This window comes from Cucumis melo, chromosome 2 (assembly GCF_025177605.1).
Source record: "Cucumis melo cultivar AY chromosome 2, USDA_Cmelo_AY_1.0, whole genome shotgun sequence".
Taxonomy (NCBI): Eukaryota; Viridiplantae; Streptophyta; class Magnoliopsida; order Cucurbitales; family Cucurbitaceae; genus Cucumis; species Cucumis melo.
The window spans coordinates 12,501,698-12,526,484 of record NC_066858.1 but is presented as its reverse complement, the minus strand read 5'-3'; the positions used below and the strand labels follow the sequence as shown (position 1 = coordinate 12,526,484).

At 37.3% G+C, this 24,787-nt stretch overlaps 1 protein-coding gene across 9 annotated transcripts; it reads right to left on the bottom strand.

Moving 5' to 3' along the window:
• Positions 1-767: 767 nt before the first annotated feature.
• Positions 768-14,845, bottom strand: LOC103487281 (pentatricopeptide repeat-containing protein At5g50990). 9 transcript variants are annotated; one of them, XM_008445548.3, is made up of 5 exons: positions 14,567-14,845; positions 14,015-14,085; positions 13,275-13,342; positions 2,791-2,970; positions 768-2,402 (listed from the first exon to the last, which is right to left on the bottom strand). In XM_008445548.3, exons 4-5 carry the CDS (start codon positions 2,885-2,887, stop codon positions 883-885), a joined length of 1,617 nt encoding a protein of 538 aa, XP_008443770.1. In that variant the 5' UTR covers positions 2,888-2,970; positions 13,275-13,342; positions 14,015-14,085; positions 14,567-14,845; the 3' UTR covers positions 768-882. The 9 variants fall into 9 exon arrangements, with proteins under 9 accessions (XP_008443770.1, XP_050937486.1, XP_050937483.1 ...); XM_051081529.1 differs by having other exon boundaries at positions 768-2,096; XM_051081526.1 differs by having other exon boundaries at positions 2,791-2,932.
• Positions 14,846-24,787: the final 9,942 nt, after the last annotated feature.

Below are 24,787 nucleotides of genomic sequence, written 5' to 3'. Positions count from 1 at the left end.
ATGTTTGAAACTATTAGATACAAACTAAAAGTTATTAGACAGGTTTCATAAATTTCTAAACAAACTTATATTTTAAGGCAAAATATATAGGGATTATTTGATATTCATGCCTATTTTGTCCATAAAGTTTTATACAGACATTTTAATCACTCAAATTCGTTCAATTTTTCAAAATGATCCTATCTTACTTTTAGTTAGAAAAAATTCTTACTATGCTAGAAAAAATTTCACCACATAATTCCTATTAGGCTAGAAAAAATTTCACCACATAAAAATTTATTACAATCACACAAAACGATTTTATCTCCAAGAACACTTTTTTAATATTTTTGTACACCATTCTCCCCTCTCAAACTAAAAAACATGTAAAGAAAATTTAACTAGAATTAACACACTCAAACTTAAAATATTTCTAATCTCATAATTTTAAACCAATGACACCTTTTATAGTTTATGGAGTCTCAATTGAACATTTTGAATGCGTGACAATTTCATTTCTATATTTTGTTAATGCTCAACCAAGAAAAAGAATTGTCAGATTCACATATTAATATTAAAAGAAAAAACCCTTGGTTCGAAAATTAAGTGTATTTCCACTCAAATTCTAAATTAGCCAAATTGCAAAAAAAAAAAAAAAAACAAACAAACAAACAAACAGATATTTAAAAGCTACCTTTTTTTAGATTTTAAATTCTAGGTTAGTTTTTGAAGAAACGCTGTTAACAAAATATGACATCAAAAGGTGAAATGGGGTTTTGCAAGCTGAGTTTTTGAAAAACAAAGAATAAAAACTAAATAATTACCAAACTAGAGCTTATTACTCATTATAATTTTTAAAACGAAAAGGTATCACCTTGTTATTTTATTGATGAGATGCATCCTCTACCAACGATCACCACAAGAACACATGCCACCTTCAAATTGATGAAACCGGATTCGATCCCTCACTACTATAACTCTACACAGCACTCTTGAAACTAATTTAATCCATGTATGACAATCATCACAGATCCGCAGGTTCTTTGATATACTGATCTTTGCCCCAGGACTAGTTTTCAAGATCGCATAAGCCAATGCCATCTTTTCGCTATGAAAAGACAAGTTCTCTTCCTTCTCCTCCTCAGAGATATCCATGAAAACCAACTCCGTCACAGGCATATATCCCTCCGACCGAGTTCTCTTCATCAAACTGCATAGCACTTTGTCTATTGCATCGCTTTCTGGATGCAATCGATCACCTGACTTGAAGTATTGAGTGGTACCTCCCAACTCAATCCAGCTTTTTCCGCGTTTCTTACGAACTCTATTGATTTTCATCATCTTTCTAACTGTTTCTGCTTCCTCCCATCTGTTGAGAGAACAATATATATTTGATAACAATACGTAATCACCACTCTTACAATGAGACATATTTGCGATAGCAACTTCTGCAAGTTTATGATTTTTGTAAATTTTACAACCACTTAGAAGTGTCCTCCACGTGACAACATCAGGCTCTATCGGCATTGTCACGATTAGAGAATAGGCCTCTTCCAGAAACCCAGCTCGACTATAAAGATCAACCATGACACCATAATGCTCAAGCTGCGGCTGAATTGAATAACGACTTCTCATCAGCTCAAAATATCTACGACCATGGTCAATTAAACCACCATGGTTGCAAGCTGTTAAAATACCCAAAAAGGTGATGGCATCAGGCAGAACATTCTCATGCTCCATCCTCAAAAATAACGATAATGCATCCATTGCAAGCCCATGAATCGCAAGCCCCTTGATCATCACATTCCAAACTGAAGTATCACTGTGAGGAACATTACTAAATATTTCCTTTGCAATTTGGATGCTACCACATTTTGAGTAAGCGTCTATGAGTGCACAACTTAATAAAGAATTAAGCTCAATTTTTTTCTGAGTCATCTGAGCACGAACCCAATGAGTGTTACTAGGAGCTCCGAGTTGAGCACATGCATTCAATAAGGAAGCAAATGTAAATCCATCCGGCTGAATATTTGACGTCAGCATCTGTCTAAAGAATCTAAATGCCTCATCGTACCGTGCATTCTTCACACAACCTCCAATGATTGAGTTCCATGTTACTACATCACGGAAAGGCATTTTATAAAATACCTTTTTAGCAAATTTGCACTCCCCGATTTTCATAAAGTTTCCAATGAGTAAGTTCATTGCAACTAAATCAAGATGCTTAGAGCAGAGTATATCAAGAAGTCGATGGACCCGATTAAGGCAACCGACATATTGATAAGTAGATACTAGAGAAGCGATGAGAGTAGGGTAGTTTCCATATCCAAATTTAATAATTCGTGCATGTGTTTCAATAACAGTTTTGGAATTCATGGGGAAGAGTCTGCAGGCTTCAAGAACACGGTGAAGGGTTTGATAATCTGAAAATAGAATTTGTGAGAAAATCAGTTAATAGGGCAGAGTAGCAAGAGTAGCAGCTGTGTCACTACTTATGGAGATAGAAGAGGTAAAATCATATTCTGCCAGATGTTGATAAGGTCAAAGAGGATACTGAATTAACTTGCCGTAACTTGCTTGTAAAGTAGAATTTGAGTCACTAATTTCCTTATAATTCCAGAACATGGTAGGGGGACGAGAAGAAGGCTTTAAAGAAATGCAACGAAGTCACACGAAATTGAGGAGTAATTGACGATTAGGAAGATAAATGCAAATGGAATTGTGCATTGAGGTCAGGTAAATGCAAGAAGTATACTATCTATATACATACAGAAGAAGAGGTAAAAAGAGGTACATGCGAAGAAAGTGAACCTGTAAAATTCGAAGGGGCAGCTGGTAAAGCAGAGGCAGAGGTCGCAAGAAGGGCACAAGTAATCCTTCTACAGTCCAAGTATCTCTGCTTCAGCATGACTTCAGCTCTGTCTGTGTACTTTTCCTATAGCCCTAACACGACCTGACGCCAAAAAGGAGCTTCATTGCCTTCCATTTTTCCTTTAAGTCACCATAGTTATTATTATTAGGCTAAATTATACATTATGTCAAAAATACCTTTTATTGAAAGCGGTAAAAAAAATAGCCCTGGATTATATGGAAACCTAAGTATCGGGAGAAAAATCACCCTCTGACTTTCTTATTATTATCTCATGTTAACAAAAGATACAAGGAAAAAATAAATAGGCAACAAATTTATGATAAAAAAGGAAAAAAAAATTAGGTAGATCCTTCCTGGGACCAAAGCCCATTAATTCTAACACTCCTCCTCAAGTTGGGACGTAAACATCAACAACCTTGTTGACTCGAGGGGATGTAAGGAACGCATATGCTACCATTGTCCAGTCTTTCTTTAATAAAGTATTAATCAATCTCTACATGAGTCTATCATGTTGAACTGAATTGTTGGTGATGCTACTAGTTGCCTTATTATCATAGAATAATTTCATCAACACCTTATAATCCTGATGAAGGTTAGATAAAACCTTCTAGCCAAATTTCCTCACACATCTCCAAACTCATAGCCCTGTACTCACCTTCAACACTACTTCTGGCCACAACCCCTTGCTTTTTCTTCTCCAAGTTACGAGATTACCCCATACAAAAGTACAATAGCCAGAGTTGGATTTCCTGTCAACAACGAACCCTGCCCAGTCAGAATCAGTATAAGCCTCAATAGCTCTCCTATCAATCTTCCTGAACATCAACCCTTTACCAGGAGTTGTTTTTAAATACCTTAGAATTCTGTTAACTGCCTACATTTGTTCCTTATGGAGGGCCTGCACGAACTTGCTAACGACACTTATAACATAGGAGATATACGGTCTGTATGACAAGTAGATCAACTTTTCCACAAGGCACTCATATTTTTCTTTATCAACTGAAACTTTAACACTTGAATTTTCCAGTTTACAGTTGAACTCAATAGGAGTATCAGCAGGATGACATCCCAGCATATCTGTTTAAGTTAGCAAATCGAGGGTATACTTCCTTTGAAATATTGAGATACCTTCTTTTGATCAAGCTACCTCCATCCCAAGGAAATACTTCAGACTCCCCATGTCTTAAATTTCAAATTCATCACCCATCTTCTTTTCCAATTGGGTAATCTCAACGGTGTCATCCCCAAATAAAACAATGTCATCAATATAAACAATCAACATGTGATCTTCCTAACCTTGGAGAGATTCATAAACAAAGTGTGATCAGAGTGTCCCTGAATGTACTCTTGGGACTTGACAAAGATAGTAAACATATCAAACCATGCTCTCGGTGATTGTTTTAGCTCACACAAGGATTTCTGAAGTTTGAAAACCTGATGATCAAACTAGGTTTCAACCCCGGAGGGAGGCTCCTATAGACTTCCTCTTCCAAATCTCCATTCAAGAACGCATTCTTAACATCTAACTAATATAAGGGTCCGTCTTTATTCACTCTAACGGTATTTAGTTTTGCAACTGAGGAAAAAGTTTTAGAGTAGTCGACTCCATAGATCTAAGTAAACCGTTTTGCAGCTAACCTGACTTTGTGCTTGTCAAGAGTTCCATCTGCCTTGTATTTGAGGGTGAACACCCATTTACATCCCACGGTTTTATGTCCCTTAGAGAGAGGACAAATCTCCCAAGTCCTGTTATTTTCAAGAGCTCTAATCTCTTCCGTAACAACAATTTTCCACTCAAGACACTCCAAAGCAATGTGGATATTTTTAGGTATCATGGTAGAGTCAAGGCTGGTTGTAAAGGCTTTAAACTGTGGTGATAGGCTCTCATAGGAAACATAGTTACAAATGGGGTGTTCCGTCCAGGATCTGGTACCTTTCCTCCGTGCAATAGGAATGTCAAGAGAAGGATCATACTCATCTACATTACCTTAATGATCCTATTCAGTCTCATTACCAACAATTTCTGCTCTGACCTCAATCTAATCAACACTATCCTCTTCTCCCATATCTTCAGGAACAACTATATCGAATCTATCAATCTCACTCATTTTACTGTCAACGCATGAGTCAATAGGATTAGTCATACCTTGATCTCGTGGAGGTTTAGAGTCTTCGATCGCAACCGGCTGATTAGTAGATGACCCAATTTTCTTTATGAAATTCCTTCTATAGTAGGTTTTCCAGGGAACTTGGTTTGTAGGTAGCATCATGGGGTGAGGATCGGGGTCGGGTAAGGTAACAGGGGTAGGATTGGTAGAGTCTAAGGGACACTTAGACTCTTCACTCACATTCTCCCTTTGAAGATGGCTAATGGGAAAGAAACGTCGATCCTTACGAAAGGTGACATTCATAGCGACAAAGTACTTGTGGGACGAAGGATACATAAAAAACACACTACCCTAAGCCTGAGAGGTGAATTTGGTATGGTTAGGGCCAAAACTATGAACATAGGTTGTAAACTCGAACACACGAAGGGGAACCTCAAAAGTGAGGCAGGTAGAGGGATACAACTCCTTGGATCACTCTGAGGGAGACTGGAGGTGAAGGACACGAGAGAGCATCCTATTCATGAGATAAGCTGAAGTAAGAGCATCTCCCCACAGATAAGAAGAAATGGAAGTAGACAACATAAAAGAACAACTACTTCCAAAAGGTGATGGTTTTTCCGCTCAACCCTATTTTGTTGAGGGGTCTAAGCACAAGAGCTTTGGTGAACAATCCCTTTGGAGGACAGAACCCATTAAAGGTATAGTTTTGAAACTTAGGACCACTATCACTCCGAAAATTTGCAATTTTTGCGTTGAACTACATTTCTACGGTGTGATAGAAGTTCTAGAATATAGAGACCTTGGATTTATCAGTGATAAGGAAGACCAAAGTAAGACGGGTATGATCATCAATAAAGATCACTACCCATCGTTTCCTGAAGTGGTAGTGACCTTTGAAGGACCCCAAACGTCACTATGGATAAGGGTGAATGGTTAGGCTGGTTTATATGGTTGTGAGGGAAAGGAAACCCAATGTCATTTGGCCTAAACATCACAAGATAAAGAGGAGACATCAATTCTAGAGAAGAGATGAGGAAATAAGTACTTCATATATTGAAAGTTTGGGTGGCCCAATCGGAAATGCCACAACATACAATCTTGTTCAAAAATAGTAAAATATGAAGATAATAAACTAGTCCTAGAGTTACTTCTAGTGGAGATATCATCGTCAAGGATATAGAGTCCCCTGCTATCTTGGGCAATGCAATCATCTTCCTTGAGCTCAAGTCTTGAAAAGAAAGAAAATCAGGTAAGAAAGTAGCTTTGAAGTTCAGCTCATGAGTAATCTTGCTGATAAATAGCAAATTATACAAAATCTTAGGCACATGCAATACATTATAGAGGGATAGCCCCTCAAAGGGAAATATTAGCCCCTTCCCAAAAATTGGAGTCAAGGAACCATTGACTATCCTGATCTTTTCATTACCAATGGACGGAATATAAGAAACAAAATTCTCAGAGGAACCTATCAAGTGATTTGTAGCAACCCAGTCTAGGATCCAGGGATTCTTCTCATCGACATTGATAAAACTAAGGGACTGAGGCATACCTAACTGAGCAAGGGCTCCTAGAGAGGAGGGTGGATCGGGACCGTTCTGGTTTACAGTATGGCTCATTGGTTGAGAGGTTCCAGCAGATCCACTCATACAAGCATGCCTTAAATTTTGTTTATCATTTAAGGAACGTTTCTTACCTCCTGAAGGACGACCACAGAGTTTCAAACCATGATCCTTAGTGTGCCACTGTTTCTTGCAATGCTCACAGATAGGAATCGGTTTCCCATTGTTCTTCTCACTGTCATGGGTAAAGGATCCAGAATGGAAGGTAGCAAAGTCAATAGGGAAAGTAGTCATAACACTCATGGCACTCGTACAATCTTGTTCAAAACGAACTTTATAACACACTTTCGTTAAGGAGGAAAGGGGCTCTGGCCAAGTATTTGACCACAAACAATGTCAAACGTAGGGTTGAGACCTGCAAGGAAGTCATAAATCCAATCAGCTTCTTCAAGTTTAGCATACTATATTCCATCATTTGGAGTATACCAGATAGTCTCTCTGCAAAAGTCCATCTCTTGTCTGAAAGTTTATTGAAGTAAGAGGTTACATCTAGAGTTCCTTGCTTGCAATCATGGACTTGTTTCCTCAGTGTATACAGGCAAGAGGCATTCTGACGCTTCAAATATAGTTTTTAAGTAGTATCCCATAGATCCTTCGCAATTGCTGCATAAAGCAAAGGCTTGCCAATTTGTGGTTCCATACTATCAATCAACATGGACCGAATAAGAGAATCCTCCTCTCTCCACAATCGTTCCTAGGAATCACCAAGTGGGGGACGAAGAGTCTCCCCTGTCAGATAACCAAATTGGTTGTGACCCTCAAGAAACATTTTGACCGATTATAACCTCGAAAAATAGTTCTAAGCATTCAGCTTCTCTCCCGGAAAGACACCTCTAAATAGTGTCATAGAACTAGTTATATAATTTGAGGACAAAGTAGGGAACGAAGTTACCGGGTTCTTCATGGTTTTAGGCATTCTTTTGGTCAGCCACACAGTTGGTTGGTTTGGATTGTGTCAAAGATTCACCAACTTCAAACCTGATTTATTGTGGAGTCGATCAATCCCGGTACCATGGATGTGTGGCTGCTTTACAGGATCGAATGCGACGTCACGTGAAAAGAGGTAGCACGTGAAACGAAGGCAGCAATGGCACGTGGATGTGCGACTGACCAAATAGGTGATGTGGTTGGACTTGAGAGATCAGGTGGGAGTAGGCCGTCTAAATAGAGAAAAAGTTGGACGGCGGCATGTGGGCATACGCGCTAGGTGTCAGGGGCATAATTGTCCAACGTATTATTTACCGTTGGTCGTATGCCCGAATACCCCCAAATTACTTTATCTTTATGTCTTGAAAGTAGTTTAGGTTAATTCTTTCGTTTAGGTGTCGCCGAGTCATAGTGTGACATTTCGGCTTTTTCATATGCAAGCCTGCCAAGGCCAAAATTCTCAATATGTACTATAGGGGGTACATGAACAGTCCGACCCCCGCCCAAGCCTTGTCGCACTCTTTGCATGCTGAGTTATTTTCCTTGCAATTGACAGTCTTCAATGCTTTCTTTATGACGTTTTCAATTATTTATTTTCTCTCTCCCGTTTTATAAAAAAACATTTTTCCAAGAACGGGGAGGGAGGCTACGTCATACCGCGAGTTTGTCCGCGGATTCCGATTATCGAACGGCTGACTTGCTGATTGAGCTAAGCAAGTGCCGCACAATCGTGTTGAGAAGTTACGATTGTGACAAGTGGTATCAGAGCCAAATTGGCTAATTGACGATTACACCGAAGCATGTCGTCGTCGAATCCATCGGGCAAGGCCCAGAGAGACCGACTAGTAGAGATAGAAGAACAGATGCTCTACCTAGTCGAAGTTCCCGACTCCATCCGCTACTTGGAGTCTCGTGTCGAAGAAATTTCTGAGAAAGCTAACATGATCGATGCGGTAGCCGGCCGTGTCGAAGGGTTGCCAATACAAGAGTTGTTGGCAAGGGTTGACGCCCTAGAAGAAAACACCAACGCCAGAAGAACTATTAACTACGAGCGTGGGGAGAGTTCTTCAGGTTTTGCTGCCCACATGGAAGAACGCGTCAGTGAGCTTGATAACACTCAGAAGACACTCTTAGAGATGATAAACGGCATGTCGGAGGATTTTAAAGTCACCCTCGATGTCGTTAGAAATGAAATCGCAGACGTGAATGCAAGGCTGAGTCTCACGATGCGAGCAATGGCTAACCAAGCTCCAGCTGGAGGAGCAATTTCGGTTAGCAAAGTAAAAGTCCCAGAACCAAAGCCCTTCTGTGGGGCAAGAGATGCTAAGGCCCTGGAGAACTACATTTTCGACCTTGAACAGTACTTCAAGGCTACGAACACTGTCGCCGAAGAAGCCAAAGTGACGTTGGCAACGATGCATCTGTCTGAAGATGCAAAGTTGTGGTGGAGGTCCCGATACGTAGACATACAGGAAGGACGTTGCACTGTAGATACGTGGGATGCTCTGAAGAGAGAACTCCGCTCGCAATTTTTCCCCGAGAATGTGGAAATCCTGGCTCGGCGAAAATTACGCGATCTAAGACACACTGGGGAGATTCGGGAGTACGTGAAGCAGTTCGCAGGGTTAATGCTAGACATCCGGGATATGTCAGAGAAAGACAAAGTTTTCTATTTTGTCGAAGGGCTGAAACCGTGGGCGAGGGCCAAGTTGTATGAACAAAGGGTCCAAGACCTCACGTCGGCATATGCAGCAGCCGAACGGTTGTTCGATCTGACAAGTGACTCTCAAGATGCGAGACGTAACCAAAGTTCCTCGCCAAGAAGGAACAGGGATGGTCGCCCGAGCTCTCCCAAAACTGTCAGGAGAGACGAATACACTGGTAAAGACCGAAAATCTCACCAGTCAAACACAGATAACACATGGCAAAGGCCGAATAATCAAAGCCCACCCAAGCGCCGCCTGAGTTGTTACATATGTGGTAAGTCACACATGGCAAGAGAATGCCCGAATAAAGTCGACTTCCATGCGTTTCAGGCCTCACTAATTGCAGACTCAGACGATAAGTCAAATCGTGCTGAGGACGAAGCGGACCTGGTAGATGGAGGCGAGAAGACTCGGATTGGGGCCATAAAGTACATGTCGTCTCTCCAGAAAAAGTCAGGGGAGAGACACGTACCAACAAAAGGGGGCCTAATGTATGTTGACACCTGGATCAACCAAAAACAGACTAAGAGCACAATGGTTGATTCTGGTGCAACCCACAACTTTATTACAGAGGCAGAAGCCAGGCGTCTAGGGCTCCGTTGGGAGAGGGATTCAGGAAAGATGAAAGCCGTGAATTCCATTGCCCTACCTATCGTCGGATTGGTGAAGCGAACGACGACAAAGTTGGGAGGATGGAGAGGCCCCGTAGACTTTGTGGTTGTAAAGATGGACGACTTTGATGTAGTGCTGGGAATGGAGTTCCTCCTTGAACATCAAGTCATTCCAATGCCGTCAGCCAAATGTCTAGTGATTACTGGATCCTTCCCTACGGTAGTGCAAGCAGATATTCGACAGCCTAACGGGTTCAGAATGATATCGGCCATGCAACTAGACGAGAGTCGTGCCCAAGAGGAATCACTGTCTGTGGAGATCCTGCTTGGGGCGTTGGAAAAGCCGGGGGAGACAGTCCCCAAAGACACTCTGTGTGTCCCAGAGAAGTGCCATGGTGTGATGCCAAGTAGATGGCCCAAGTCCTCGTCGATGCGGAGGAGAACCGACAATGGGGTAGAGTCGCCATCAGAGGCAAACGCGCATGCGAAAAATGCTTATCGCATGGCGCCGCCGAAGTTAACCAAACTTCGGAAACCGTCAGAGATGTTATCGAGTACAGGGTGCAGTATACCTGTACAAGCTCCGTATGGAGCCCGCGTCCTTTCCCTGATGAAGAAGGACAGAAGCCCACAACAGTGTGTTGACCGTCGTACCCAGAGTAAGCTCGCGGTCCGGCGTAAAGGTCCACTCCCCATGCTCACGAGGTGGGTGGACTGCCGATGTGGAGTGAAGCATCGCCCAAAGTCAGACGACCGACCGAGGCAATGTCGAGTAAGAACAACGAAGGCAAAGGGACTCGAAAAAGATTCTGTCACTAGGCATGAAGCATACGAGTTCCCCGTGGCGCCGCTGGGTCTTACTGATGCCAAAGGAGGAAAGTGTTGTTCTGTGCAGGGCCAGGTGAGCGTGCTGATTCATGTGGGGGAGTTCCACCAAGGTGAGTCGTCGAGAGAAGAAGACACTCAGTGGGGCGAGAACCTCGAGTGTCAGGTCGCCTTCAATGGTTCAAAGCAAGCCATGATCGAGGGGCCAAGTCTTGGGGTCGTCAGGGCGACCAAGACTCCTGAAGTCGAAGCCGAGCAACTCAGTTGTGTGCTCGCAGAACAGCTGCATCATTGTGTTGATGGCAGACAAGAGAATTGGGTTCAACTGCTGAAGGTAACCCAATTCGGTTATAGTGCTCAGACCGACTCGCTGATCAAGAAATGTCCGTTTGAGATTGAAAACAAGAGGCATTCTGTATTGCCGCTCATCGCTGATGGCCCTTGTCTAGGGAACCGCCCTCAAGTCCACCGAGTTGGAGAAGAATGTGAACAGATGGCCAACATCGCTCAAGTGTGCCTAGAAGAAGCTTCAAGGCCGACGGAGGAGAGGGGAGATCAAAAGCGATGCCCCCACGAGTTAGAGGGGATGACCAAGCTTTCAAGTGACGGTGCAACAACGTCGTACGATTGCCTGTCAACCTGGACCTGGAGGAAGACAGAGAAGTCGAGGAAGGCCTTGCTGACAGAGTAAGGACCTGTAGAAGGCCCACGAGGGAGATACATAAATTCCTGGTGAAGAGGAAGAAGCCCTCGTGGAGGTAACCAGTGGAAGACCTGTCGAAGATTTTGAAGCATGGACGCAGAAGACCGAAGAGCTCCAGCTTCGCCAGTTGACGAGGACGTCAACCGTTTAAGTGGGGGAGAATGTCAGGGGCATAATTGTCCAACGTATTATTTACCGTTGGTCGTATGCCCGAATACCCCCAAATTACTTTATCTTTATGTCTTGAAAGTAGTTTAGGTTAATTCTTTCGTTTAGGTGTCGCCGAGTCATAGTGTGACATTTCGGCTTTTTCATATGCAAGCCTGCCAAGGCCAAAATTCTCAATATGTACTATAGGGGGTACATGAACAGTCCGACCCCCGCCCAAGCCTTGTCGCACTCTTTGCATGCTGAGTTATTTTCCTTGCAATTGACAGTCTTCAATGCTTTCTTTATGACGTTTTCAATTATTTATTTTCTCTCTCCCGTTTTATAAAAAAACATTTTTCCAAGAACGGGGAGGGAGGCTACGTCATACCGCGAGTTTGTCCACGGATTCCGATTATCGAACGGCTGACTTGCTGATTGAGCTAAGCAAGTGCCGCACAATCGTGTTGAGAAGTTACGATTGTGACACTAGGCAGTGGCGACGCGTGGGCGAACAGGTTGGGTGCGTGCGACTGGTTTCCTCCAGTCCGCGGCATGGTTGGCTCCAAGGGTGAGACAGATGATCACCAACAACATGTCAGAAGCTGTTGGAGTAATTTTTCCATGGCAACGGCAACAGCGGTGACGGTGGCTGTATAGTGGTCAATTTTTGTTTCATCAAGGTGTCTAGGGTTTCATTTTTACCCTGCTCTGATACCATATTGAAAGCGGTAAACGAGAATAGACACCAAGTTACGCGGAAACCCGAGTACTAGGAGAAAAACCACGATCTGACTTTCTTACTATTATCTCATATTAACAAAATATACCAAGGAGAAAAAAAATAGACAACAAGCTTATGATAAAAAAGGAAGAAAATTAGGGTAAATCTTTCCTTAGGCCAAAGCCTACTAATTCTAATACCTTTGAACTTTTAAAATTTGAAAAATATTCTTAAGCTTTTAAAAGAATTTCAAAAATATTCTTATAGTTAGTTTTTTATGGTAACCGTTAGTGTTTTGATTCAAAAATACTCATGAAGTTTCGAAACTTCCAAAAACACCCTTAAACATAAAGGAAAGTTCAAAAAGAACCTTAATGTTAATGTAAAAACTTTCAAAAGTTACATTAGCACCCTTACCTTAAGAAAGAATTAAAAATATGTAACAACCTATCCAATACAACTATTACAACAAAAATGCGAAAAACACAACAAATAGAAACTTTTACAACTTATACAATTCATCATAAGCAACTTATTACAAACAAATCTAAGTCAAACTATCAAATCTTAGTATAAACATCCCTTGATGTCCTACGCTGAAATGCCAAACTTCACTTCCTTCAAAACTATAATATGATCCTTCATTTGAAAGCCTTTTGAAGAAACAAAGTTGAGTACAAAAATACTTAATGAGAAATTCCCATATTAAGCTTTGAAATTCATTGTTTTTCAGAATGTTTGAAAATCAAAATACAAAACATTTCAGAAGTTTCAGGCAAAACTTGCTACAATAAGCGATACTTAAGAAATCAAAGTCTTTTAGACGTATAGACTTTCAAAACTAAATGTTCAAGCTAAAACTTTCAAATAGTCTTTCAACAAAACCAAAACGTTCAGACAAACTTTCAGCACCTTTAAAAACAAAGCTTTCAATCTGTCAATACTTTGAATCGCATAGAACTTTCAAACAGACTGCAACTTTCAATCATTCAAAATTTTCAAATACAGAATAGGAAAGATGTGTACTTGAAATAGCCGAGGGAAGATGTGTACCTGAAATAGCCTAGTAGAAATGGTTGCTCATCAATAATACCAACAGAAATGGTTACCTGTCGGTAACACTAGCAGAAATGTCAGTAAACAATTGAACAGAATAGCAGAAACGCCGATTAACAACCAACCATAAACAATAAAAATATTGACTAACAACTAACCAGAAACAACAAAAATGTTTATTTACACCCGACCAGAACAAAAATGGCAAACCACAAAAAAAAATGTACCTTCTCACAAATAAGCTTTAGTCAAAACAGATACCATCAAAGCACCATAAAATCCCCAAACTACAAAACTAGCGTATTCAGGTAGCCCCAGCAAATCAGTCAGAAATATTTACCAAATAGAAATTTCAACAACATAACTCATCAGATCAAACCATTCAAATCTTTCAAAACTTTTCAAACCATTCAACTCTTTCAGAACTTTTCAAAAGTAACTAAAACCGAACACAGAAACAGTTTCAATTCAAAACCAGTCAAAAATACTTCCAACTATCCTTCAAAACAACCACATAATTTTATTTAAAGAATCAACTAAAATATACCAAATAATTTCTGTCGATTCTCAAATCATAAGAAACCATTTAAAACATTCAAACAAGTTGAGTCAGTTTCAAATAGTGCAAAACATACTTCAAACATCCAAAACACACATTCAATCATTTGTCAAACAGTAAAAGTCAAAACAAACTTTATCAAAATTTACATTGTTAAAAAGATGTAGAAACTACCTACCTCAATCGTCAATCCAATAACTCTGAACCCGCAAATTCACTTTCTTGAACAAACATCAACTCTTAGAACGCCTAAACAATAAAAATGATGTCAAAGTGTTCAAATTGGTTATTTTAATTGATGTTCTAATCAATCCAAGGGCTTAATGTGATTAGCTAAGAGCTGCGTGACAACACTTAGTTTTGGAATAATTGGTGCATGCGTTTCAATAATAGTTTTGGAATTCAGGGGGAAGAGTCTAAAAGCTTCAAGAACACGAAAAAAGGTTTGATAATCAGAAATAGAGATTATGAAGAAATAAGGTAATAGGCCAAGATGAGAAAATGGGCAGATAGGATACCGAAGTAAGTTATTGTAAATTGGTTCTAAATTAGAATTTGAGTCATTTAATTTCATTATAATTCCAGAGTATGGTAGGGGGTGAGATGGAGAGAGAAAAGAAATGCAATGAAGTCGTGATTGATGATTAGGTAAATACAAATGGAATCATGTATTGAGATCAAAGAAGTGCAAGAACAAGAAGTATACTATAGTACGAGTGAAGAAGTGAACCTTCGGAATTTGAAGAGGTTGGTGGTAAAACAGAGGCAGAGGTAGCAAAGAGGGCGGAAGTACCTTCTGCGGTCCAAGTATCTCTGCTCCACCAACATCTTCACCTCCGTCCGTGTACTTTTCCTATAGCCCGCCGGCACCGATAAAATAACCTAACAATACCCAACGGCAGAAAGGAGCACCGTTAACTTCCTTTTTCCCAAATCACCATAGTTATGGCAAACTTAAAAACCACTCCTAAACTACCGTCATATTTGTTGTTACACTAAATTATACAAAATGTTCTTGAACTCTAAGCTTTATATTGAAAAGAAAACTATGTTGTGTTTTTAAAATAGCCTAGACTTCCAAAAGTCTCGAAACTAATCTTAAACTCAACTTGTTTATACTCGTTCCATCAATATTTAATTTTAAGAGGGGTCTTTTAAAAAAATAACAAAATAGAAAAATATTTAACAATTTTAAAAACGAAAAAAACCCACAGTACAAGATCTATTTCTAGGGTAGTGCATGTACCTACAATAATTACAAAACATTTCTATTAGAATCAACAAAAAAGAACAGATAGACTATAATAGATGCTAATATTTGTCTATCTAGATAAACGGTGATATCTGTCTATCCACTATATCTGCAAATAAATTTAAATTTGGTATACAAAATTAATCATATCTAGTTAGATTCAACCAATTTATCAAAGAAACTTGGAATCAATGTATACGATTCAACTGCATCACCTTTTAATATCTTTACTATATGTTCTTTTGCCCTCTAAGCTTTTTAATAACTTATATTAACTCCAAGATTTGTATGAGCTTTATGCACAATATATTTTGGAATGAAACGATCAATGGACATGAACCTAAAATCTTCTATCAAGCAACTGCCAATTACGGTTGAAAAAGCTTGCATGTGAGAACTTTGGGTAGTATTCAATGAACAATCATGGTCAGAAATGTATTTTCGTAGCATCCACAAATCACTTTTCTTACAACGAGATGCCTTAACATACCATTTGCAACCTTTTTGGAGACATCTAAATTTAAGAGACCTCAAATTTGATATTGTAGTACTAAATTGAAAGATTTTCTTCACTGCTATAATGAAAACACACTTTGACACCACTTCTTTACTTTCAAATAAACCTTTTTTCTTCAAATCAGAATAATAAAAAATGTCTCTTATAACTTCATTTGAAACAAAGGAAGGAGAACCTATATTTAATGACATATCAACATTCTCCCGTACACTATTAAAAGAAGAAGATTTTTCCAAAGAATTAACACTTACATGGGCAACTAATAGATGTCTAGTAGTTGCTTCTTTAGCAAAAGCTGAATACCAAGCAACATCATTGTCTTTCTTTATTGGTATTACCGTTTGAACGTTACTTTTACCATAATCAAGTAAACACCGATAATTCTAGTGATTCATCCAATTCAAACTGTTCACATATTAAACCAATCAAAGAATTAAAGTTGACTCGAACATCTAACAAATTTCAGCAACTGACTCATAAACATTGTAGTCATTCCATTGACCTCCATAAAAAACAACAATAAGAATAGACATTGTAATTTACAAAAAAAGAAAATATAATTAAATATTAATGGTGGTAGAAAGAAATAGATAGTCGAAGATATATCTATCACTAAATAAAAGAATCAAATGTACAAAACGATAAAATTAACACAATGCAAGAATGAATAGACGATCGTGCAAATAAGATAATAAATATTAAACAATCATTTGACAATGGTAAACGATTTTATTGAATAAAGTAAACGATCATGTTGACTTAGGTACACGATCGTTTGAACATCCTGATCATTAAATATTGTAAATGATCGTGTTGATATAGGTAAATGATGGTTTTTATATGGATAAACGATCGTATTGATAGTGATAAACGATCGTGTAATTCAATGAAAATTATCGTAAAAAACTTCAAGCTATTAATCTTCATAATGAAATACAAAATTCTTATAGTATTTCTTAAAACTTTTAAACATTTGAAACGAAAAAAACTTTAAAATTCTTACCAACAACAAAAAACAAAAACGATATCCATAATGAACTATAAAATTCTTAGTTCGATGTAACCAATCATGAAAATCAAGATCTTCATAATGAAATATAAAATTCTTAATTCGATGTAAACGATCGTGAAAATCTTCAAACTAACAATCTTCATAATGAAATATAGAATGTCTTAGAATAATACCTACATCTTCTAAACATTCTATCTTCATATGGAAAGATGGAATTCTGAACGAAATTATTCACACAAAAAAATGATATTTAAAATACTCACCGAAACCAAGATCACTAAGATGATATTGACAGAGTAATATAAACGATCTTAATTGTCGAAAATGACAAAGAACAGAAAGAATGTTGTCGAAGATGATGAATATGAGAAAGAATGTTATCGAAGATGAGGAATAAGAGAAAAAATGATCAAGATGAAAGATATATAAAAGAAGACAAGAATAACTCGAAAACAAAATTAAAAAATCAAGAAGAATAAGAAGTATCAGATTTGAAAAATCATTATAAAACAGTATGGGCAAATATGAAATTCTGAAAAAGAAATAATCATCTTTAATGGGCTTGTTATACGGACCGTAAATAGTTTTGTATTCCGTTATATCTATGAAAGTTTTCCTTTTTAAAAGGTTGCATTAGTATCTTTTACTTAAAAAAATAAAAATAAATAAAGAAGTAAATAAAAGTTAAAATTATTGTTAATGTTGATAGACCCTTACCATTAGATTATACATTAGTAGTTTAAAGTGTTAATAGCCAAATATATTTCTTTTAATTGTTTTTAATGGTAGGAACACTTCTTAACTCTTTTTTTTCCAAGGCTAAGCTTATATTTTGAGGTGATTTTAAAATAGTTATCATTTTTGCAAAATTCATAATCATCCATAACACATTTTCACCACTCAAAAATATAAATTATTTAATTTTACATTTTTAATTACAAGTTTCATATCATCAATATTGGTTTGGATAGATTTAAAACATGTTATACGAGTTATTTTAAAAACACAAAAGTGATTTTAACTAATTTTAAACCACTCATAAACATGTTCCAAGAGTATTAATGAAACTTTTAGAAGTTAAAAGGATATTTAAAACGAGTATGAATGGTTTGTGTTCATATATTGATAGTAAGGATATTATTTGAACTTTTTGTAAGTTTAAGGATATCTTTTAAACCAAACACTAAAGGACATTTGGGGCAAGAATTATCCTAAGACTATAATAACCACCTCTAGTTGGAGTAAATACTAAATTTTATAGTAATAATAATATGTAGCAATTTTATGAATAATAATTAAGTGTATAGCAATATTTTTAAAAAAATGCAAATATAGCAAAGTCTATCGATGATAAACTTTTATCTCGGATAAACTCTTATGGCGTATTGGTGATAAACAAGTATTTCAACATGGTGTATCAGAGATAGACTTCTATCATTGATAGGCTTTGATAAATTTTGCTATGTGAGACCCGAGTCTAGAATATAAGGTGTTTTGTAGAGTAGACATTTTGAAGTGGGCATTGAAGTTACACGACGTGATGAAGAAAGTATGCGTCCAAGTAATGATGCAGGAAAGTAGGCATTTTAATGTGACAAGATTTGGGTGTTTTGGTGTCACACGATAAGAAAGTTGGTCGTGAGAGTTAAGTACTTCAAAAAAATGTCTAATCTTGATTTGACAGCTGATTACGTGGGTTTAAATTAAGCATGATCTAAAAAACTAAGTAAACTAACACGTGTAAAATTTAAGTAAAAGCTGGCAAGTTAAGAGAGACTTAAGGAGGACTAATCCGGTTAAGGGGTTAGTATAAATTAGATTAAAAGTTATGAAGGAAGTATTGTTACTCTGAGGTTTGATTAATCATTAAGTTGTGAGCTGCTAAGGAAGTATTAGGTGTGAAGAAGGGAGCTAGAGTTGGGCGTTCTGAAAGAAAGGAAATTAAGGAGCTGTTTAGGGGAAGGGTTAGTACTGTGGGCTTGGGTTAGCCCAACCCTAACCCCCGTTTGACCCACGGTTTATGGAAACCCTAGTTTTAGGGGGTTTCCTAAACACAGTTTCCTTCTCTCCCAACCTCGCGTACGTTTCGTCTTCAACGCGTGTTTCGTCTTCCCCTCAATCATCGTCTTCCACCCGTGTTTCGTCTTCCCTCATGAAATCCCATCAATTCTCCCTCTTTCATTGTCTAGTCTCCCTTTGTATTCATTTTAATAGTTTTGTCAAACAAATTTAAATTTTGTTATTGCTCTTCAATATTAAAATTTATATGAATATTTCAAAATCATTATAAATAATTAGATGAACCGTTTTTAATAATGATGCATAATTAAAAAATTAAATATAAATTAAAATAACTATTAAATAATTAGGTACACAATTTGGCTACCCCAATTTTTTTTTTCAAAATTTGGTATACGATCATTTAGATTTGGCTACATGATCATTTAGATTTGGGGTTCCAAATCTAAACGATTTTTGTTTTTAAAATTTGGTATACGATCGTTTAAATTTGGCTAGAAGATCGTTTAGATTTGACTATATGATCATTTAGATTTGGCTACACGATTGTTTAGATTTGGAACTCAAATCTAAACGATTTTTTTTTTTCAAAATTTGGTATACGATCGTTTAGATTTGGCTACAGGATTAAATTTGGCTACACGATCGTTTAGATCTGGGGTTCCAAATCTAAATAATTTTTTTTTCAAAATATAAACTATCGTGTAGGTAAATCTAAACGATCGTGTAGCCAAATCTAAATGATCGTATACTAAATTTTAAAAAAACAAATTTTAGATTTGGAACCCCTAAATCTAAACGATCGTGTAGCCAAATATGAACGATCGTGGAGCCAAATCTAAACGATCGTATACCAAATTTTGAAAAAACAAATTTTAGATTTGGAACCCTAAATGTGAACGATCGTGTAGCCAAATCTAAACGATCATATACCAAATTTTGAAAAAACAAAATTTTAGATTTGGAACCCCAAATCTAAACGATCGTGTAGCCAAATGTGAACGATCGTATAAATGTGAACGATCGTGTAGCCAAATCTAAACGATCGTATACCAAATTTTGAAAAAAATGGTTTAGATTTGGGGTAGCCAAATCTAAACGATCGTGTAGAAAAATCTAAATGATCGTGTAGAAAAATCTAAACGATCATGTAGACAAATCTAAACGATCGTGTACCCAAGTAATTAAACGATCGTGTACCAAATCGCGTTACCAAATATATTACGCGCATTGTTGACGGGGCATTTTTTGTATTTTACACGGTGTCCTTTACAAGGTCTGGTCTGACCTGTTTTCATTCTATTTTCTCCCTCAATCCGTCTTCTCCCTCGTTCGTTCTGTGTTCTCCCTCAATCCAAACATCTCCCTCCTTCGTCTGACGACCTTTTGTTCTCCCTCATCAAAATGTTTTTTTCTCTTTATTTCGTTCTCTGTTCTTCCTCGATCCATTTTCATGAAAATTTATTTTTCATTGTGTTTCGCCGATTGGGGAAGATTTCGTGTAGCCGAAGCTCTATCTACAACTCTCTCATCCATCTCTCTCACTTTCGAAAGGGTATGTCGTGTTTGTTGAAGCCGACCCTTCCACGACGTTGGCTCCAAACACGACAACTTTTTGGAGTATAGGGTTTTGCCTCCAAATAAATTTTGTTGAAGGCGACCCCTAACAGAAAGTCTTTGTCGCTCGAGTTTCCATTGTTACGGGTGGATGTGTCGCTTGGCTTGGTGTCGTTCCTTCACTAATAAGGCAGATGCTTTGACACCACCGTTGCCTGCCAATGGTTGTCGAGCTTGGTAGGGAGGTATTGGACTATTTTAAATCCAATTTCAAAGCCGATGATGAGTTTCATAATTGACATACACTGATTTTGTTAGATTTTTTGTTTTCTGTATATGTATGTGGCTCTATTTGTGGAATCTGTTTTACTTTAATTACTAATTGTTGATGTATATGGGTTTGCATTCTGTCTTTTGGTTAAGTTTTTTCTTAAAAAATGTATGTTGGCCTTATTCTGTTTTCTTTCGGTTGCTTTATTTTGGTTGCTTTGTTTTGGTTGCTTTCTTTCGGTTGCTTTGTTTCGTTTGCTTTGTTTCGATTGATTTGTTTAGGTTACTTTGTTTGGTTTAGTTTGGTTTACTCTTTTGCTTCTTGTTACCCGAGCATGGTAGGGAGTTACTTCTGAATTAGGTTTGTTTCATTTCTATTTTGTCCCTTCAATTGTTTGTCTTATCTTTTCATGTGTACTTGGCTGCATAATAGCTTCCAATATCTACTTTGACTGTTGTTTGACTTATCTTCTAGCCTGCTTTTTCAGAGATTCCCCTGCCTTTTCTTGGTTGGGTCATTTATTTGCATTTTAACTCCTTACATACTCTATATAATCCTTCATTTTATGCTTATGCTTTACCACTTCCATTTGTCATTGCTTGGCCATTTCCTTTGTATTCTAAATTCTTCTTTCGTAGGTAAATGGTTTCTGCCATGTTCTCTCACGGTTACCATTTTTGTTTTCCATATATGTATGTAGCCCGATTTGTTGATTCTCTTCTGATTTAATTTGGCTATGTTGTAATATATGTTGGGATTGCATTTTGTCTTCTTGCCAAGATATGTTCGGATTGAATTCTGTCTTCTTGCCAATGTATGTTGCATTCTGTCTTTTTCCTTTATGTTGTACAAAATTTTGTTGGCCTTCCATTCTATGTTATTTGCTTACTTTCTTTCAGTTTACTTTGGTTTACTTGTTGGATAGGTTTTGTTTGTGTTGGTTTAGTTTGGTTTACTTTCTTGCCCTTCAAGTTGTTTCTGCCCTTCATTATGTATATTACGATTTTGGAAAAATCTCTTCATTTGTGTTTTGTCTCTTCAATGGTTTGTCTTATCTGTGTACTTAGTTGCAGAATAGCTTGGTAAATCTACTTTTGACTGTTCTTTGACTTATCTTGTAGCCTACTTTTGCAGAGATTCCCCCGCCTTTTCTTGGTTGAGTCATTTATTTGCATATTTAATCTTCATGTCCTCTCTATATAAACATTCTTTTCTGTTTATGATTTACTACTTTCATTTCTCATTACTTGTCTCTTTCCTTCATATTCTTCTTCTTTTGTATGTCCACTATGTTGTATGCCTTGTTCTCTCACGGTTTGTATGTCTATGTTTGTATGCCTCGTTCTCTCTCAGTTTCTGCGTTGTTCTCTCACCATTTATGCCCTCTTTTGTATGTCCACTATGTTGTATGTTATGGACAGTTTATTTACGTACGTTGGTGTCATGTTTATCACCTACTTTCTGCCTATTTTTTTACATGTGTTTCTGCATTTGTTGTTTGTTTTTTATCCCTCTTAATTGATGTTTCAACCACTATGAAATCTGGTTCAAGTTATTGAACTGATTTCTAAACTCTGAGGCTGTTTAACATTTGTTTTCAAATTTTATTTTTTGTTTTCAATGTTTTTTTACCATTTCAATATCGGGTCAGTGGTTCTCAATACAAGGTATGCACTTCTTCCGTTTCTTTCTTTTTTTAATTATGTTGCATTTGAAAAACGTGTATTGTTTTCGGCCTCACTTGTATACTAACTTGTTCATTTTTTTTCAAAACGTCCCCAGTTATCCAACACTTATAAGAGGTATTATGGCTTAGGCATATGGACATTAAACTTCCATGTTCTATTTCTTCATTTCATTACATTATAAATTATGTATGTATGTATTTTTACATATTTGTTTTGTAATAATTTATTTTGATGGACATTTCATTTATATACATTCAATAATATTATTTTTCTTTCTATTGTATGTTTTTAATATTTGTTTAAATTAAACTTTCACGTCCAACAAACGCCATTTGAACAAATTTTCATACCAATATTTATAGCTAAGAGAAATAAAGCAAATAACTTAACAAATTAACATACCAATGTTTATAAGTTCACAATTTTTTTTATGAAAAAAGTTTTCAAAGTTTTAACAATCCTTATAAGTAACACAAATAAAGAAATTAATTTAACACCATACTATAGTTATAAGTTCACAATTTTTTTTATGAAAATAAAGTTTTCAATGTTTTAATAATCCTTCTAAGTAACACAAATAAAACAATTAACTTAAGACCATACTATAGTTTATTATAAGTTCACAATTTTTTTTGAATAAAAAGTTTTCAATGTTTGTATAATCCTTCTAAGTAACACAAATAAAGCAATTAACTTAACACCATACTACTTACAAACCAAAGACGTTCTTCTCTTACATACCAAAAAAAAAGTTTGAAAATAATATTTTTATCATAACGTTCTTCTCTCACATATGATTTTTCTAATACCTATAACACGTTGTACTTACAATTTTCATACGGTCTTTAGAATGCAACCTGTATTTTAAAATAATGTTCAAAACAAGTTATTTGTTTTATGTTACACAAACGAAGTAAGATTGAAACATTTGTACATATGTTATTTGTTTTTTGTACGTAAGTTTTAAGTAAAGTTACAACTTTTTTGTACATAAGATGGAAACATTTCATACATGTCATGTATCGCATATTAAATAGGGGGGTTTAACAAATTACTAAGTTTAGGGTATTAGTAAGCTTTAATTAGAAATTTTTCACAATGTATATGGATATTGTACTAATTCACTTAGTACATATTTTTTAGGAAACCTTACATCGTTTGTAATGGACCAACAAACACTCTTTGGCGTCCTAATTGTATTCACGCTGGCCCAACGTCAGATCTTACTAACGTTGGAGCTACTAATGAACGACAATATGCGTATCACACATACACCATCCGATACATGCCATAAAATAAGGCAGCTTGCATACTTTCGCATGATACACGAGTCAGATCTTGTGTGTCGCCGAAGCACGCGAATGGACAGGTGAACATTCGCAATTCTATGTCATTTACTTCGAACTATATCTGGTCTTTCGTCCACCGAGATTGTCGACGTTGAGGAAATGGTAGCAATGTTCTTGCACGTTCTTTCCGATGACGTGAAGAATCGCATCATTCAAAGGGAATTTGTATGGTCCGGTGAGACAGTATCGTGACATTTTAACTTTGTACTATTGCCTGTTGTTCGACTATACGAGGAGTTGATAAAGAGACTTGTTCCGGTGACAAACAACTACAATGATCAACGTTGGAAGTGTTTCGAGGTGGGCATGGTACAAGTTTAATGTATTTGAGCTTAATGTACGTGGCACTTATATCGACGTGTTTATTACAACCTGCAGAATTGCCTTGGTGCATTAGATGAGACGTACATAAAGGTAAACGTCCCCGCAACAGATCGGCCTACATTCAGAACTCGTAAGGGGGAAATTACCACAAACGTACTGGGCGTGTGCGACACGAAAAGGGATTTCGTTTATGTCCTCGCCGGTTTGGAAGGATCCGCGGCAGACTCACAGATTCTACGTGATGCCCTTTCACGAGAAAATGGACTACAAGTGCCAAAGGTTATATCTTATTTATAATAAAACAACGACGCTTTCTACTTACCTATTCAAAGCGTTTAAACGAATGTTTTAATAACAGGATATTATTCTCTGTGCGATGCGGGTTATCCAAACGTGGAGGGGCTTCTCGTCCCGTACAGAGGCTAGCGATACCATTTGCAAGAGTGGCGTGGTGCTGGAAATACGCCAACAAATGCAAAGGAGTACTTCAACATGAAGTACTCCTCGGCAAGGAATGTTGTTGAACGCGCCTTCGGTGTTCTTAAGGGTCGTTGGGCCATTCTTTGTGGAAAGTCGTACTGTCCCCTGCAAGTCTACTATCGCACCATACTAGCATGTTGCTTGCTCCACAATTTGATCAATAGAGAAATGACATATTGCGACGACGTCGACGACGTGGGCGAGGGGGACTCCACGTACGCGACGACCACCGCTTCAGAAGACATTCACTACATTGAGACGACAAACGAGTGATCTCAGTGGCGCGACGAATTAGCCGAATCGATGTTCATTGATTGGCAGTTGTGTAACGCTTAGGTAAGACAATTTTACATTACAAGTCATCGATTGTATGCGAATTTCTATCACCTCTAAAATGTAATGTTGTATATGAAATGTACACGTGCCTTTTGTTTGTGACTGTTAAATGTGAAATTGTGAAATTACTAACATACTTCATGTAT

Excerpts from the sequence above, each read along its gene's own strand:
- LOC103487281 (XM_008445548.3), bottom strand. The coding sequence starts at position 2,887 with ATGCTGAAGCAGAGATACTTGGACTGTAGAAGGATTACTTGTGCCCTT. Across the intron at positions 2,403-2,790 it reads TGCCCCTTCGAATTTTACAG|ATTATCAAACCCTTCACCGT; the intron begins GTTCACTTTCTT and ends TTCTATTTTCAG.